Genomic DNA, 17,669 nt, shown 5'->3' on the forward strand with positions numbered 1-17,669 from the left:
GAGCAGGACTTGGGTGTGATTGTATGCGATGATCTTAAGGTGGCCAAACTGGTTGAAAAGGTGACAGTGAAAGCTAGAAGGATGCTAGGTTGCATAGGGAAAAGTATAGCTAGTAGGGAAAAGGAGGTATTGATGCCCCTGTATAAGACTTTAATGAGACCTCACTTAGAATATTGTGTACAATTTTGGAGGCCGCACATTATAAAAAGATATAAAAAGGATGGAGTCGGTCCAGAGGAAGGCTACTAAAATGGTAAGTGGTCTTCAACAAAAGGCGTATGGGGACAAACTTAAAGATCTCAATCTGTATACTTTGGAGGAAATGCGGGAGATATGATAGAGACGTTTCAATACCTACATAATGTAAATGCGCATGAGTCGAGTCTCTTCAATTTGAAAGGAAACTCTGCAATGAGAGGGCATAGGAAGAAGTTAAGAGGTGATAGGCTCTGGAATAATCTAAGGAAATATTTTTTTACAGAAAGGGTGGTAGATGCATGGAACAGTCTCCCAGAAGAAGTGGTGAGACAGAGACTGTCTGAATTCAAAAAGGCCTGGGATAGGCACGTGGGATCTCTCGGAGAGCGAAAGAGATAATGGTTACTACTCATGGGCAGACTAGATGGGCCATTTGGCCTTTATCTGCCATCATGTTTCTATATTTCATCCACAGAAAACTGCTCCTCAGAAACAAAATCCTTGTCCCAAGCCACCCACGGCCGCTTGGACAAGGGAAGAGGAGGAGAGCTACTGACGCTGAGGGGAGCCAAACCGGAGTGGACACGTAAGGAACCTCCCCCCCTCCAAAGACCCCCGGGGCAGAAGCAGAACCCCTGGCCGCTTGAAAGTAAGCCTTGCACAAAGCAAAAAGAAAATCAGGAAGAAAACCCCCTGGTGGCCCAATGGGACTCACTGCCAAAGCAGAGGACCCACTAGAAACCTGCCCTTATCTGTCAAGCACAGGGGGAAGGTCACCTGAGTCTGCAGACAACATGGAGGTGGTTCCTGCCAAAAATGGAAATGTTCCTAATGAAAAAGACCCCTCCGAGGAATGTAGCATTTGGGAAGCCTGAACTGTCCCAGCCGCTAAAGCAGGCAAGCCGGCAGTAGTGAAAAGGGAAACCCAGCAGCATTGGCGGTAAGGGAATCCTTTTTACCCTGACCATCGGCAGCTGGGGAAATCCCTGCATGAGTGGCGAGGGAAGTACAGGCTTCCCCGCTGTTAGCTGCCCGTTCACGAGGCACTCACGAAGGGGAAGCCTGGACGCTGGCACCCAATGGCGACGAGATTTCCCTTTCATGGTGGCCTGGCTCAGCGCTTGCACAGGCCGGCCACGAGTGCCTCACGTCTGGAGCACAATGACCACTTTCTCCCGGTGAAAGTGCTCATTGCACAATACGTGACCAGTTAGTGAAACAATCAATAATAGACAAGGGAAAGCTCCCTTCAGACCAGCACTTCCTCAGGATTTTTTTTTTTTTTAAACAGAACAGACTCTACTGGCTCTCAAAGCTATATGCCTTGCCTGTATTGGTGGAAGGCTTACAGCTGAGGCACCTCTACAACATTTTGGGGAGGTAGAGGAAGGGCCCAGCAAAAGACCCGCCGGGTGTGACACCTCCGAGGTCAGACGGATCCCCAAACAGTCTTGATACCAAAACAGGGACAAAGAGTCCTAAACAAATTCCAACAGCTCTAAAAAGGGGAGATGAGCACAGCTCACTGAAACCACCTGCTTGGAGACTGAGAGAAGACTGTTAGATAGAGGTAGGGACAGCTATTAAGTACTATAAACAAAAGTTTGGTCTCAGTCTCCACCTGCTGGTCATGATGAGCTATTACCCATCAGTGAAGCCTGTTCCTTTCTGGAGAGGATGACAAATAAAGGAGATTTTGTGTAACAGATCTGTTAAAACATATACAGTAGAATTACTGTAAGAGATAGGTCTTCTATTTTCTGTATCCAGTGTTTGCTGAAATTGTGCTTATTAAAAAGTGTGTGTCAACTGCATTCTAGCACAGTAACACACTAGTAGGATAAAAGCTAATAAAGATATACTGTATTGACAACAGGAACATCAGTCTGAATGTAACACAAAGGGTAACACAAATGGTAACATAGATTTACCTGGAATCCCAGCGATCTGTTTTAGGGTCAAATTTGTAAGTAGGGATGAAATTAATATTTCCCTCAGTGAAATCTGCAAAAACATTCTTTAGGCCACACTGGATATTTAACTACAGAATAGAAAGACATGATCAATAAAAATTGAAGCATATTATAACAAACCTGGCTTAGAATAAATATTCAGCTATATGATCTATCTGCAGGATTATTTATACAGTTGCAGAAGTTGATCAAACTGTTTACAGTAACAAAACACATCCTATGCACTCAAATTCTAAGAATTCAAGCAATCCTAATGCATCATCAAATGAATCTGGCTTTTGTTCCCTCTAAGAAAACAGAAATATAGAACATAAATTCTAAGATTCTAAGATGGGTCTCAGTAGTAGCTGAAAGAAGAATTAATCAAAAACTATCAATTCCAGATGTTTAAAACAAAACAAAAATGTAAGCACTATAGATTTAATGTGATATGTTCTTTTTCCTCTTTCGTACTCTGATTTCTGGTGGAAGAGATTTCTTTCAGCTTTGAAAAACAATGTTAAGAGTCAGGTCACTAAGTGCAGGTTCCCTTTAAGTGCAACTCCAAAGCATAGTTTTATCTTCATCCTTTCATCTCTAGGGAAAATTCACTTACCTGATCAAACTGTAATAAAGTTTGAATATCATTCTTATTTATCAAAGTTTTCACTTCAGCGGCATCATATTTGCACAGTCTGTAGTTCAAATCTCCTAGCCAAATGACAACACTGAGAAAAAAGTAGTGGTCATTAGTGGAAAGACTCAAAAAAACCAAGACATGCAAAGGTAATATGACACAACAAATCTATCCTAAGACAAGCTATGCACATGATGCAGTATTGCAGAAGTCAACAAGAACTGGAGGAAAAGTCCATAGTCTGCTACTGAGACAGACATGGGGGAAGCCACTACTTGCCCTGGATCAGTAGTATGGAATGCCAGGTACTGTGACATGGATTGGCCACTGCTGGAAACAGGAGACCGGGCTACAAGGACATTGGTCTGACCCAGTATGGCTGTTCTTATGCTGATCATACCACACACATATGTGCTGTAAGGAGAAATTAGATCCTTACCTGCTAATTTTCTTTCTTTCTCTCCAGACTGGCACAGAAATGTATGAGTTTATGCTCCTCTGCCAGCAGGTGGAGACTGAGACACAAACGTTTGGTTACAGTACAAGTGGGTTATGCAGTTCCTCTTACAATCAGTCTTTACAAACAGCCAAGCAGAAATCAACTAGGCTGAACAAGAACATACAACTCCACAACTCACATGGAAAAGAACAAGGAACAGTCCCAAATCGGACCAGGGGACACTGTTGGATACCGATTAGAACAAGACCTTTTCAGAATGTCTCACAGTTCACCAGCTAAACCAGCTGAACCAAATGCCACTGCTCTTTCAACTCCCCAAAACAACCAGCAACAATCAAATCCCGCAGAAAAAACCCGTACTTGTCACGAAAATACCGAACAAAATGACCGGGCGTGGTCTGAGCTGGTCTGAAGGGACTAAAAGAAAGAAAATTAGCAGGTAAGGGCCTAATTTCTCTTTCTTTAGCAACCCTCCAGACTGACACAGAAACGAATGGGACGTACCAAAGCAGAACCCATCATGAGTGGGACCCCCAAAGGGCCGCCACAAGAACACGCTCACCGAATACTGAGTCCTGACACGCCTGAACGTCCACACAGTAGTGTTGGAACAAAGGAATGGAGAGAAAACCAAACCGCAGCTTTACAGATATCCACCAGAGGTACAAGATAAGATTCAACCCAAGAAGCTGCTTGACTCCGAGTGGAATGAGCTTTGAGAAATTTTGGAACAGGCTTCTTTTGGAGAAGGTATGCCGAAGTGATAGTCTCCTTGACCCAGCGCGCAATAGTAGCCTTGGAAGCACCGTCCCTCTTACGAGGACCCGCTAAGAGGACAAAGAGACGATCCGACTTATAAAACTCCTGGATCTGCTGAACGTAAAAGAGTGAAGGACCCTATGGACATCCAACTTGCACAACCGCTTCTGCTCCAATGAGCCTTCCCGACTACCCAAGACAAGTTCCTGCTGAACCAGAACGTACGCAGGTAAGGCTAGACTCAGTTAGGGCACTGGTCTTTTGACCTAAGAGCCGCCACGGAAGCGGACCGCCGGGCACGATGGAGGTCTGACCCAGCAGCGGCAATTCTCATGCTCTTTTAATCGGGAGGACCACATGGTTGACATGAAATGGTGATACCACCTTCAGAAGAAAGGAGGGAACAGGTCGCAACACAACCCGCTCCCTAGAGAACTCAGGAAGGGAGGCCTACACAAAAAAACCTGCAGTTCTGAAATGCGTCTTGTGGACGAAATGGCCAACAAGAATACTGCCTTAAGAGTAAGGTCCTTTAACATACAAGTGTTGAGAAACTCAAACGGAGGACGCTCGAGCAAGGAGAGAACTAGACTGAGATCCCAGGCAGGAACCAATGGCCGAACTGGTGGCCAGAGCAATTTTGCAGCTCTCAAGAAATGAATCCAAGTCAGAGAAGGAGCTAAACGCTCATCACGTAAGAGACCGCGAAAGGAAGACAAAACAGCAATCTGCACCCGAAGCGAAGACCAGGAAAGGCCTTGCTCCAGGATGTGAGACAAAGCAGCTCGAAGGGGAACCACGCCATGCGCGGAACATCACTCTTCAAAAAGTCGCCAAATATGGACATAAGCCCGAGAGGTGGAAATTCTCTGAGACCTTAAAAGAATATCCGAATATCCCTACTTCTTTAGGCGAGCCCTTTCAAGAACCAAGCCGTAAGACAAAAGGGACCCAGATCGAACAATGGAATGGGACCCTGAGACAGAAGAACCGGTGAAAGGGGCAGCAGGAGAGGATCTGCCACTAGCAGACGAACCAGATCCATATACCACGGTGCCTAGGTCAGTCCAGAGCCATAAGAATCATGCGGCCTGCGTGCCAGGCAATCTAAAGAAGAACTCTGCTTATCAGAGACCATGGAAGGAAAGACATACAGCAGGCCTTTCGTCAGCCAAGCCTGCCCCAGAGCATCCAGCCCCTCGGCCTGGCAATACCTGCGGCATTTGGCGTTGACACTCGTGGCCATGAGATCCATGAACAGCCGACCCCAGGACTGAACAATCAACTTGAAGGCATCCAGCCCGAGACACCATTCACTGGGATCCAGTGCATGACAACTGAGAAAATCCGCCTGCACATTGTCTACACCAGCAATGTGGAAAGCCAAGCATGTCCTGATGATGAGCCTCCGCCCATTCCATGAGCAGAGAGGTCTCTAGCGCCAGATGACTCTTGCTGCCTTCCTGACAATTGATATAGACCACCGCTATAGCACTGTCTGAAAGAACTCAAACTAACTTGCCTTCCAGCAAGGACTGGAATTCCACCAATGCTAGCCAAATGGCTCTGGCCTCCAGAACACTGCTTCACCAGGACACCTCCATCAGTGACCAGCAGCCCTGAACCGTACAACCGAGATATCGAGCTCCCCAACCGAGGTGACTGGCATTCTTGAGACGCACTGTCCACTGAGGCAGATCGAGACTCACTCCCTGAACCAGACTGGAAGTCTGGAGCCACCCACGAAGGCTGCGCCAAACTAACCCCCAAAGTGGGACCGGTGAGTCCAGATCTTGCGTCTGTGGCAACCTACGATGAAGCAGTGCATACTAAAGAAGATGCAGATGAGTCCAAACCACTTCCAAGGAGGCCACCGTGGACCCCAAGACCTGCAGAAAGTCTTGCACCAGTGGACATCGGCAATCCATCAGAGAGCAAATCTGCAGCTGCAATTTACACACCCTGGCCTCCGGAACGAAAAACTCTCCCTAAGCTGGAGTCAAAAAGAACACCAAGATACTCCAAGCGCTGAGACGGAGTCAACCGGCTTTTGGACAGGTTGACCACCTAGCCCAGGAACTGGGGAAACTCCACAACCTGAACCATGACCTGGGAACTTTCCTGCAACAACTTCACTAGAATCAACCAATAGTCCAGATAGGGGTGCAACAGAATGCCCCCCTTGCTCAAGGTAGCTGCCAATACCAATCATAATCTTGGTGAAGGTGCACAGCGCAGTAGCTAGATCAAAGGGAAGCGCACAAAAATTGATAATGCTCTCCCAAAATCGCAACATATAGGAAGTGGTGATGAAAGGCCTGAATGGGAACATACAGATAGGCCTCTGTCAGGATGAGAGAAGTCAGAAAAGCCCCAGGCTGGAAGGCCAGAATTACCAATTTTAGGGTTCATTCAAAAAGACGGAACTCGGAGAGCTCTGTAAACACCTGTGAAATCCAAAATGGGCCAAAAAGACCCCTCTTTCTAGGGCACTACGAAGTAAATGGAGTACCTGTCAGTGTGAATCTCCTGAGGAGACACTGGGACTACTGCTTTGATGTCCAGCAATCTGCCGAAAAGCCCCTCTCTTCCAAGTTGCCTGACAAGGAGAGGAGAGGAAACGATCTGGCAAAGAACGTGAAAACTCCAGAGCATAACCGTCCCAAATCACCTCTAGGATCTACTGATTCATTGTGACCTTGGCCCATCTCCGGGAAAACTCCCTCAACCGGGCTCTGATCAAAACCAAGGGAAGGACCTGCAATACATGTGTTGGAAGAAACGTCCTCTGGAAGGAAAAGAGGTTGCACCCGGCCAGGGTGGTACCTACGAAATCCACTCAAATATCCCCAGAATCACCACGAGAAACCTGGTGAGGTCAGTCCTCCGGTGTTTTGGGTTTGTTTGTTTTAACTTTAATGAGGAATATTAGAGACACTCAAGGCTTGAACCAGCTTATCCAACTCCTCCCCGAAGAGAAAGGAAAAGCAAAAGGAAATTTTCTCAACTTAGCCTTAGATGCCACATCTGCTGACCAACCCCGAGCCACAGGGTATGGTGGGCCATCACACCTAGAGGTATGGACTTGACTGAGGCACCCAACAGATCATACAAGGCATCAGAGAGAAAAGAAGCTCCCAGCTCAATCTTAAGAACTTCCAGATCCACAAAAGACCAGTCAGTCGCATTGCGGTCAAGAACTCTCGCAGACCACCAGAAAAAAACCCGGGTTACCAGACCACCAAAATTCGCCACCTGGACAGCCAGGGCAGCCACATCAAAACTGCGTTTAAGTAAGATTCCATATGACGGTCCTGAGAATCTCTAAGGGATGATCCACCTTTCAATGGTACGGAATGTCTGGGCGCAATAGCCGAGACATCGCAGGAAACAAAGGTATCTCTATCCCCATCTGGAATGGGATAGAGTCTGGCTTCGGACCGCGCCAATCAAAAAAGCACATCCAGAACGTTCCACGGAACATGCACTACATCCTGAATATTCTGATGCATAGGGAAAGAGCGGGATGCTGACCTGGATAACTCTAAGAAGAGGGTTCATCACACGAGGGGGGGTCCTTAGTTGCTTCTTCAAAATACAAAACCGAAGATACCGGAAGAATAAGCTCCTTGAAATCTTCCCGAGAAAAAATGCACACAACATATGCGTCCTTGCCAACCAGCATCTTAGAAAAAAATCTCTATCCATAAACATCAGACCCCTAAGGAAAAATCCTCCCCAAGATCCTCCCCTATCCAGAGAAAACGGATCAGCCAGAAAAGAAACCTCATCCCAAGACACTTGCGGCCGCTTGGACAATGGCTGAGGGGGCTGATAGAGGCAACCTTAGCAGGAGACTGAACAGGGTTGCTGTGGAAGGGAAATACATAGAAACATGACAGCAGATAAAAGTCAAATGGCCCATCTAGTCTGCCCATCCACAGTAACCATTATCTCTTTCTCTCTCTGAGATCCCATGTGCCTATCCCAGATGACCTAAACTAGCACCTGAAAACAAATGCGGCACCAAAGCCAAACTCGACCCCGCCGCTACAGAAACACTGCTAGCAGCCCCAGCCGCAGCGACAAGGGAATCCCCAGCCACCCCGGCAGTTCACAATCCCGAATCCGCCAGACCACCAGCCACTCCAGCGATCCGCAATCCTGAATCTGCCAGACTGCCAGCCACCAAGGAACCCTGGCGTGGGCGTCAGGAAAGGCTCGGATGTCACTAGTGCCTTCTGCCAACAAGCTGTGCATGTGTAAAGGGGAGCCTGACACAATAACACTAGAAGCCAGGTCCCCTTCGAGGCGGCTGGAACATTTCATGCACCCATCAGGCGCATTCACCGCTGGGCGCCCACATAAAATGCACTTGTTCTGCTTTTTTGAAGCACTCATACTGAATGCGCCAAAAATCTACTCACAACAATGCCGTACAAAAACAGCGGCCTCAGGACCACTTTATTTCTTGTGTCTTGTTTTTTGTTTTTTTTTTGCAAACTTCTCACAGCTCACCAACTGTATCAAGTTAGAGCAGATCCCACATGACACTAAACTGTAGTCAGTACCGGTATCAGTGGCAAAGCTTACAGTTGAGGCTCCTCTAAACATAGAAAACCTGGGGAGGTGGGGGAATGGGGGAGGGACTCAACCCTTTTGAGTGTGGCACCCTCGAGGTCAGTAGGACTCCCAAGAGGATCCCCCAATCTCTATCTGGACAGCAAGAGACCAGAAAAATTCCCTACAGGTCCAAAACAAACAGACTGCACACAATCTTACCACTCCACATGCTGGAGACTGAGAAAAGATTGATTGTAAGAGGGACTGTACAGCCCACTTGTACTGCAGCCAAAAGTTAGTGTCTCAGTCTCCACCCGCAGGCAGAGGAGCATAAACCCATCTGTTTCTGTGCCGGTCTGGAGGGATGTTAAAGAATGGCTCCTTAAGTGAAGCAGGAAAGGGGAACCAAATTTGTTTCATGATCATTGTGGACATGAGCTGGCCCAGCCTCTCTCATCACTGCTATAAGGTTTGCATCTGGTCAGGTGGAGGGCTGTAAAGCCTCTCCTGCTGGCACTGTAGCTAGACCTGCAGAGAGGGACGACAGGAATACCTCAGAAGCTAAAAATCACCATAGCTGACAGGATAAGGTCCAGAGAAGTGGATAATGGGAGTGAGTCTATAGCTCATCATGGCAGTTGGTATGAGCCCTATCACAGTGAAGTCGCATTTGACTTTTACTATTTTTTAAAAAATAGCTTGAGAGACCATTCAACTCTGGCAGTGAATTAGGTGGACTGAGAAGGAAGAGTCTGTGTTCCCTAGTATGGGAACAACTATGCATGCTTAAAGGAGTCTTTAAAGGCTTCCATGGACTTGGGAAGAACATTAGGCATACTAGCTCTGTTGGATGATGTCACCAACAAATGTGTTAAAAAAATCAAATCAATGCACTAATTATAAATTTTTATCAAGGTGCCAAAATGTTCAATTCACAGATATAGCCAGAGTATAAACTTTCTTAAGGCTATGAAGCCACCTTGTATAATTTTTATATATATTTTTTAGGATTTTTTAACCCAACCCTCAGTGGCACCACTCAGGACTCAAACTTCTCATTGTCCTGAGCTTTATGTGTCAGCTCGTCATCGGGTCATTTATTATTTATTATTTCATAGAACTTTATGCTATTTATATTTCTATTTACTATTTTCTTATAAAGATAAATACTTAGCTTAAAATATGGCTAAGTCTTTTTGGTTAGAGATGTCAGCACTAATGACATCTCTAACCAAGAAGACTTAGCCATATTTTAAGCTAAGTATTTATCTTTATAAGAAAATAGTAAATAGAAATATAAATAGCATAAAGTTCTATGAAATAATAAATGACCCGATGACGAGCTGACACATAAAGCTCAGGACAATGAGAAGTTTGAGTCCTGAGTGGTGCCACTGAGGGTTGGGTTAAAAAATCCTAAAAAATATATATAAAAATTATACAAGGTGGCTTCATAGCCTTAAGAAAGTTTATACACCAACAAATGTGTTTGCATCTTCTGTCTGCAGAGAGTAACTGCATGTTTTTAAAGAATGGATCATCATAGGTAACAGACAGCCTTCTACACCTAGGTCTGCATAAGTCATCCATAAGAACAAAAACAGAAGCTGTTAATATAACATGCACACATGGGGGAACATTAATAATAATAATAATAACAGTTTTTTTATATACCGCAGGACCGTGAAGTTCTATGCGGTTTACAAAGATTAAGAGATGGTACAAATTGAATGAACTTAACAGAGGAGAAAGATAGTGGTTAACAGTTCAAGGGAACCGTTATTGAAGAGAAAGAATTGAACGGGTTAGCTGTCTAGATACTTCAGGAACAGATATGTTTTTAGGCGTTTCCTAAATTCCCCATAAGTGGAAGGCGTAAGCAATTGTTCTAGATCTTTACCCCATAATGCTGCTTGGTGTGAGAGAAGGTATTGGTGGTGTCTTCTCTAAATAAGGTTCATTACCTTATTAATTCTAAATAAGGTTCATTAACCTCCTACAGTGGCTAAAAGAAATACTCACTCATGCTTCATAATGTTGAGCAGAGGTAGATTCTGGTCTGGTACCATAAAACTCATCCGAGCACATATATCCTTATAATCCTGATTCCGTCGCTCAAAATCCTCCACGTGGGCTGCAAGGTGGGAATTAATGATACAGAAGCTGGTGTTGTGAAAGACAAATCTCACGGCTACTGCTCCTTTATTACCCTAGAAAAATGGGCAAAGCATTAATCAAATGGTAGAAGTTGTCATTACTGAAACTATGCAGAGTATGTTAGAGGAAGAGACAAACAGGCAAGAAAGTCCTTAATCAGACTGAACCAACTTAAAAAGAAACAAAATAATCACAAGAAAGAAAAAGGGAAGGCAGAGATACAATAGGTTAGAGAGAGAGAGAGAAAATGAGAAACAATGAATCACATTTCCAGAGATCATACTACTTATTCAGTTTCTTTTGTTATAAAGAAGTAAACAGAATATAAGGCCTATATGACATAGCATGTTGAAATTGGAACCGATCACGCAGCGTCCTCTGCCAGCAGAAACCTGCCACACTCACTTTCCTCTTACATAGGAACTGCACGAGCTTCTCAGAAGTGCTGCCCTGGACGTGCTGGTGGCTGAGCAGCACCGTGCACACGAAGCCGTTGGCAGGCGTGATGAAGCGCTGCTTCAGATTGCTGGATTGGCATCTTCTTAGTCACTACAAGAAGTGCTACAATTCCCGAGGAACGGGGATTTTTTTCCTTCAAAATGGAGTTCGTTGAATGCAGAGAAGCATGCGGAGTACTTGGCAAAGTTCTTGGTCTATAGAATACGAACATAAGAATAGCCTTAGTGGGTCAGACAAATGGTCCATCAACCTCAGTAGCCCGTTCTCACAGTAGCCAATCCAGGTCACTAGTACCTGGCCAGAACCCAAGGTGTAGCAATATTCTATGCTACCAATACAGGGCAAGCAGTGGCTTCCCCCCATGTCTTTCTCAATAACAGATTATTGACTTTTCCAAACCTTCCTTAAAACCAGCTACGCTATCCGCTCTTCCCACATCCTCTGGTAATGCATTCCAGAACTTAACTATTCTCCGAGTGAAAAAAATTTTCCTCCTATTGGTTTTAAGAGCACTTCCCTGTAACTTCATCGAGTGTCCCCTAGTCTTTGTAATTTTTGACGGAGCGAAAAATCGATCCACTGGTACCCGTTCTACTCCACTCAGGATTTTGTAGACTTCAATCATATCTCCCCTCAGCCCTCTCTTTTCCCAGCTAAAAAGCCCTAACCGTTTTAGACTTTCCTCATACGAGAGGAGTTCCATCCCCTTTACCATCTTGGTTGCTCTTCTTTGAACCTTTTCTAGCGCTACTATATCTTTCTTGAGATATGGTCTTGAGATATGGAGACCAAAACTGAACGCAATACTCCAAATGAGGTCGCACCATGGAGCGACAAAGGGGCATTATAACATTCTTAGTCTTGTTAACCATCCCTTTTATGATAATTCCCAGCATCCTGTTTGTTTTTTGGCCACTGTCTTTATCAATGCTTTGCATCTAACTTGCCAGTGCTTGTGTTTCTTTTTATTTTCATCATTCAGATCCTTTTTCCATTCTTTAAAGGAGATAAGTACTGTGGTAGATCTTTGACTGTTTCCAGCTGATTTTCTGTTGATTACCAACAAAAATATTTCAAAGGCTTGAACATTGAATAGAATGCTGTTTGTGTGAAATAGCAGCAGCCAAAATATATATAAAGTATATTTTTTTGAGATTCTTATTTTGGGGACACTATTGCACATTATATTTTTCACTTGAATTTGCACTACAGAAGTAAGTCCAGGGATGTTTCACAAGTGAACCCTTTTGGGTATATAGTGTGACAACTGTGCCTTTAAGGGGTAACCGGGCATACGTTGTGAAGACTGAGGACACAATAATTACTTATATTTTTTAAAAAACATTTTGGTTATAGTACTCTTCGGCTATTTGCTTCTCCACACTATATTAAGGAAGGTTTTCTTTTTTGATATTGCTACATCCCTTCTCAGTCGGTTTTTGTGATTGGAAATTGGAACTGAGACATCCATATCAGGAAATGCTCATTTTTAGTGGTATTTTACAAATGGTTCTGTTAAATGTACAGCATTTTGTAAATTATTTTAAGGACAGAAGGAGTGCATATGAATTTGTCAGCACACACATTTTGAGCAGCCATTTTACAAATATACATGTGGAAAAAATGAATGGCATGAAATCTGATAGCTTCCACTTGGAAGTGGCTGCACTTCCTTGTGGAAGCAGTAATTTCACAAATTCTGTGTTTGAGTGGCAGTGTTTTCATGTGAAGCCATCCCATTTTACTACTAAATAAGTAGCGAGGCTGCAATTTTTATTTTTCTTTCATTAAGGAGTGCTTTTGGTCCTTTCCTGGTGATTGATGTAGGCTACTGCAGTCGCATTGTTGGAGTAGACCCTGACCGCTTGGCCCTCCAGAGTTCTGCAATCGTCTTTTTAAAATTTTAACCATTTCTTATGTTTTATTATCTGATGTATTTCCATTATAAATTGTATTCTTCGCTGTATGATCAGTTTTTATTTGTTGTGAACCGCCAATGGTTAGGCGGTATATTAAAAAAAATAATTATTATTATTATCAGAGAGCTAGACGAATGGCTCTGAGCTTTAATCGGTTGATTGACTATTTCTGCTGAGAGGGCATCCAATACCCCTGAACAGGACAACAATTGCAGAAGGCTGGCATCTGTCATCACCACGATCCAGGAGGCAATTCGCAGTGGTATGCCCCTGTGGAGCAACTGTGGGACAAGCTACCAGTCCATGCATGCTCGAGCATCCAGAGACTTAGGAAGACAGGCCTGTAAGGCATCCCTGTGTGAACACCTGCGAGAAATCAAAGAATGATGAAAAGGACGCATTTGCACCATGACTCAAGGAACCACATCCAACGTGGCAACCGTGGATCCCAGAACTTGAAGATGTAGTTTCATGCCGAAGGAGCCGGTTGTTCTAGAAGGGAAGAAATCTGGGCACACAGTTTCTGCCTGCGGGCTTCTAGTAGACAGATACGGCTCACAGCCGTGCCAAAGAGGACTCCCAGATATTGCAGTGACAGCATGGGCATCAGATTGCTCTTTCTGAAATTGATAATCCAGACCAGGTTCTCCACTGTGAGCCATCCCTCAGACAATGAGGGTGTTCTGATCAGCTAGTCATCTAAGTAAGGGCGAACCTGGAGACCCATTTTCCACAGATTTGCATACAATGGAAATGACAGGTATACAAATCTCTCATATGCATATTCATTAGGGATATCTTGAAAACCCGAGTGGCTGGGGGTCCCCAGGACATGGTTGGGAACCACTGGTCTCTAGAATGTGTTACCTATTGCACTGAATTATAATTTATCTCTTTCCAGTTTACAAAACACTTGATATTTATTTAGATTTCTATCCCATCCTCCCATGATCTCAAAATGGGTAACAAAAACACATTCACAGTAGATTACAGTAGACACATTCAGTCAGTTATATTAGACATTCATGGTACATTACATAGGACAGCCATGGAATGGAAACTGCCTGTAGCCATGGTAGCGTAGGACACGACAGGATGCAGAGAGATGTTCATAGCAGTCACTGGAGGTGTTTCCTGCTGATTGTATAACAGCATTCATCGGAAGAAGAGTATAGGAGAACTGCTTGCTGGAGATAGTTCAGGTGAAAAGGAAGGTTTTTACTGCTTTTCGGAAGCTCATCAATGAATTCAGTGATCTGATCTGTGCAGGCAGTTGGTTCCATAAGCTTGGGACAATTTGCTATAGGAGTGCTTACGGATGATTTCCATCTGGAGAAATCTCTCTGGGGGGATGCATAGCCGCCTCTCTGCCTCAGAGCGGAGGGGGCAGGCAGGGGTGTACTGCTGGTTTGGAGGTGATATAGACTGGTGTGGTGAGATGGAGTCGTTTGTGAGTTATTATCAGTGCCTTGAATGTGCAGCGTTTGTTGATCAGTAGCCAATGTTCTACTTGGAGGGCTGAAGAGGTGGGGTCACGATACTTGAGGATGCACAGGAGGCGAATTGCTGAGTTTTGAACCTGCTGGAGGCGTTTAAGTTCCTTAGTGGTCACTTAAATATGGAGTTACAGTTTTCTATCCTGGAGAGTACATAGGCGTACAGACGTTGAGCTAGGTCAGGTTTGGAGATGTAGGGTTTGATCTTTCTCAGTTGGCGCAGGTAGTAGTAGTAGTAGTAGCAGCAGGTGGAATCTAAAGTAATAATTATCAGAGACATCTACATCTTGCGTTTTCCTCTAAATACGCCCATACTTTCTCATTTCTCAACTTCTGAATCGGTTCTGTTCTCCAAGGACAGTAATCCACTTTCTGACATGATTTAACTAATTTCAATGATGCAATATCATGTTTTTTCTCTGTTTTAAACCATTCACTCACCAAAACAAACATATTCTCATTTAACTTTGCAAGAGAAGTAACCATTTTTCTTCTAACATCTTAATCTCAAATTTTTGGCAGATAGCCAATATACATTCTCATGTTCAGATCTCACTATCTCCTTATTTGCTAAAAGAGTAAAACACAAAAGAGAATGGTCTGGCCAACCAACAGATCAAACTACAGGTGACTGACACACTCAATTCTTCATTTCTAAAGATTTAAAAAAAAAAAAAAAAAACCAAAAACAAAAACAGTGATCATAATGTGATCAAATTTGAGCTGATACCGGGAGTGATGTTGCAAAAGAAATCTACTGTAGAGGCATTTAATTTTTGAAAGGGCAACTATGATAAAATGAGGAAAATGGTTAAAAAGAAGCTAAAAGGATCAGTTGCAAAGTTTAGGACTGTAAACCAGGCATAGATGTTATTTAAAAATACCATTGTGGAAGCACAGACCAGATGTATTCCACGTATTAGTAAAGGTGGAAAGAAGAGGAAACGAAAGCCGGCATCATTAAAAGGTGAAGTAAAAGAGGCTATTAGAGCCAAAAAAAATCCTTTAAAGAATGGAAAAATGATCTGAATGAAGATAAGAGGAGACACAAGCACTGGCAAGTTAGATACAAAGCACTGATAAAGAGAAGAAAGAATATGAAGAGAAACTTTTCAAAGAGACAAAAACTCATAACTATTTTTTTAGGTACATCAAAAAAGAAAAACTGTGAGGGAATCCGTGGGGCGGTTGGATGATCAAAAGGGGTGCTTAGGGAGGATAAGGCCATAGCAGAGAGAATGAATTAATTCTTTGCTATGGTCTTTATGGAAGAGGAGATTATTCTCTTCTTTAATTGCCTTAATTTATTTAGTAATTTATTAAGTAATGTAATGAATTGATAGTCTAAATCAGTGTTTTTCAACCTTTTTACACCTATGGACCGGCAGAAATAAAAGACTTATTCTGTGGACCGGCATCGGTCCGTGGACCGGCGGTTGAAGAACACAGCTAAGTCGTGGGCCAGACCCCGCCCCCATAAAGCACAGTTATTTACCGTAACAGGTGTTATCCAGGGACAGCAGGCAGATATTCTTAACGCATGGGTGACGTCACCGACGGAGCCCCGGTACGGACATTTTTCACTAGAAAGTTCTAGTTGGCCGCACCGCGTATGCGCGAGTGCCTTCCCGCCCGACGGAGGAGTGCGTGGTCCCCAGTTAAGATAAGCCAGCTAAGAAGCCAACCCGGGGAGGAGGGTGGGTCGTAAGAATATCTGCCTGCTGTCCCTGGATAACACCTGTTACGGTAAGTAACTGTGCTTTATCCCAGGACAAGCAGGCAGCATATTCTTAACGCATGGGTGACCTCCAAGCTAACAGAGAGGGAGGGGGGATGGTTGGCCATTAGGAAAATAAATTGTGTAACACAGATTGGCCGAAGTGCCCATCCCGTCTGGAGAAGGTATCCAGACAGTAGTGAGTAGTGAATATGTGAACTGAGGACCAAGTGGCAGCCTTGCAGATTTCCTCGATGGGCGTGGAACGGAGGAAAGCCACAGAAGCAGCCATAGCCCTGACCCTGTGGGCCGTGACAGTACCTTTCAGTGAGAGACCGGCCCGAGCATAACAGAACTGAATGCAGGCAGCAAGCCAGTTGGAAAGCGTCCGTTTGGAGACAGGACGACCTATACGGTTAGGGTCGAAGGACAAAAGGAGCTGAGGAGATGAGCGGTGAGCCCTGGTACGGTCAAGGTAGTAAGCAAGGGCACGCTTACAGTCCAGCGTGTGCAATGCCTGTTCCCCAGGATGAGAATGGGGCTTAGGGAAAAAGACAGGTAACACAATGGACTGGTTGAGGTGAAATTCCGAGACCACCTTGGGAAGGAATTTAGGATGGGTACGCAGAACCACCTTGTCATGGTGAAAAACAGTGAAAGGTGGGTCGGCAACCAGTGCATGCAGCTCACTAACCCTCCTGGCAGAGGTGATGGCAATGAGGAAAAGCACCTTCCATGTAAGAAATTTGAGTGAAGTTGTGGCAAGAGGCTCAAACGGAGGTTTCATGAGGGCAGATAAAACCACATTCAGGTCCCAGACGACTGGAGAAGGCTTCAGAGGTGGTTTGACATTGAAGAGGCCTCTCATTAAACGGGAAACCAGGGGATGAGCCGTAAGAGGTTTTCCGAGGATAGGCTCATGGAACGCAGTGATGGCACTGAGGTGGACTCTGATTGAGGTCGACTTGAGACCAGCGTCGGAGAGAGAGAGCAAATAATCCAGTACGGTTTCCACCGCCAATGAGGTGGGATCGTGATGATGAAGCAGACACCAAGAGGAGAACCGGGTCCACTTCTGATGGTAACATTGGAGGGTGGCTGGTTTCCTGGAGGCATCCAAAATGCGACGGACAGGCTGAGACAGATTCTCTGAAGAGGTCAGCCCGAGAGAAACCAAGCTGTCAGGTGGAGCGATGACAGATTGGGATGTAGTAGAGACTGATGCTGCTGTGTAAGTAGAGTAGGAAACACAGGAAGAGGAATGGGCTCCCTGGAGCTGAGCTGGAGCAGGAGGGAGAACCAGTGTTGGCGAGGCCACCGAGGAGCGATGAGAATCATGGTGGCTCTGTCCC

At 44.7% G+C, this 17,669-nt stretch overlaps 1 protein-coding gene across 3 annotated transcripts in view; it reads right to left on the bottom strand.

Moving 5' to 3' along the window:
- Nucleotides 1-17,669, bottom strand: part of OCRL (OCRL inositol polyphosphate-5-phosphatase) — a 140,296-nt gene that overhangs the window by 64,367 nt on the left and 58,260 nt on the right. For all 3 annotated transcript variants that reach the window (XM_033944920.1, XM_033944918.1, XM_033944919.1), the window contains exons 12-14: nt 10,592-10,779; nt 2,767-2,878; nt 2,130-2,239 (exon numbers count right to left, since the gene is read on the bottom strand). In XM_033944920.1, coding sequence (XP_033800811.1) covers nt 2,130-2,239; nt 2,767-2,878; nt 10,592-10,779 — 410 coding nt within the window. The remainder of the gene's footprint in view (nt 1-2,129; nt 2,240-2,766; nt 2,879-10,591; nt 10,780-17,669) is intronic.

Source organism: Geotrypetes seraphini, chromosome 5 (genome assembly GCF_902459505.1).
Source record: "Geotrypetes seraphini chromosome 5, aGeoSer1.1, whole genome shotgun sequence".
In the NCBI taxonomy this organism is placed as follows: domain Eukaryota; kingdom Metazoa; phylum Chordata; class Amphibia; order Gymnophiona; family Dermophiidae; genus Geotrypetes; species Geotrypetes seraphini.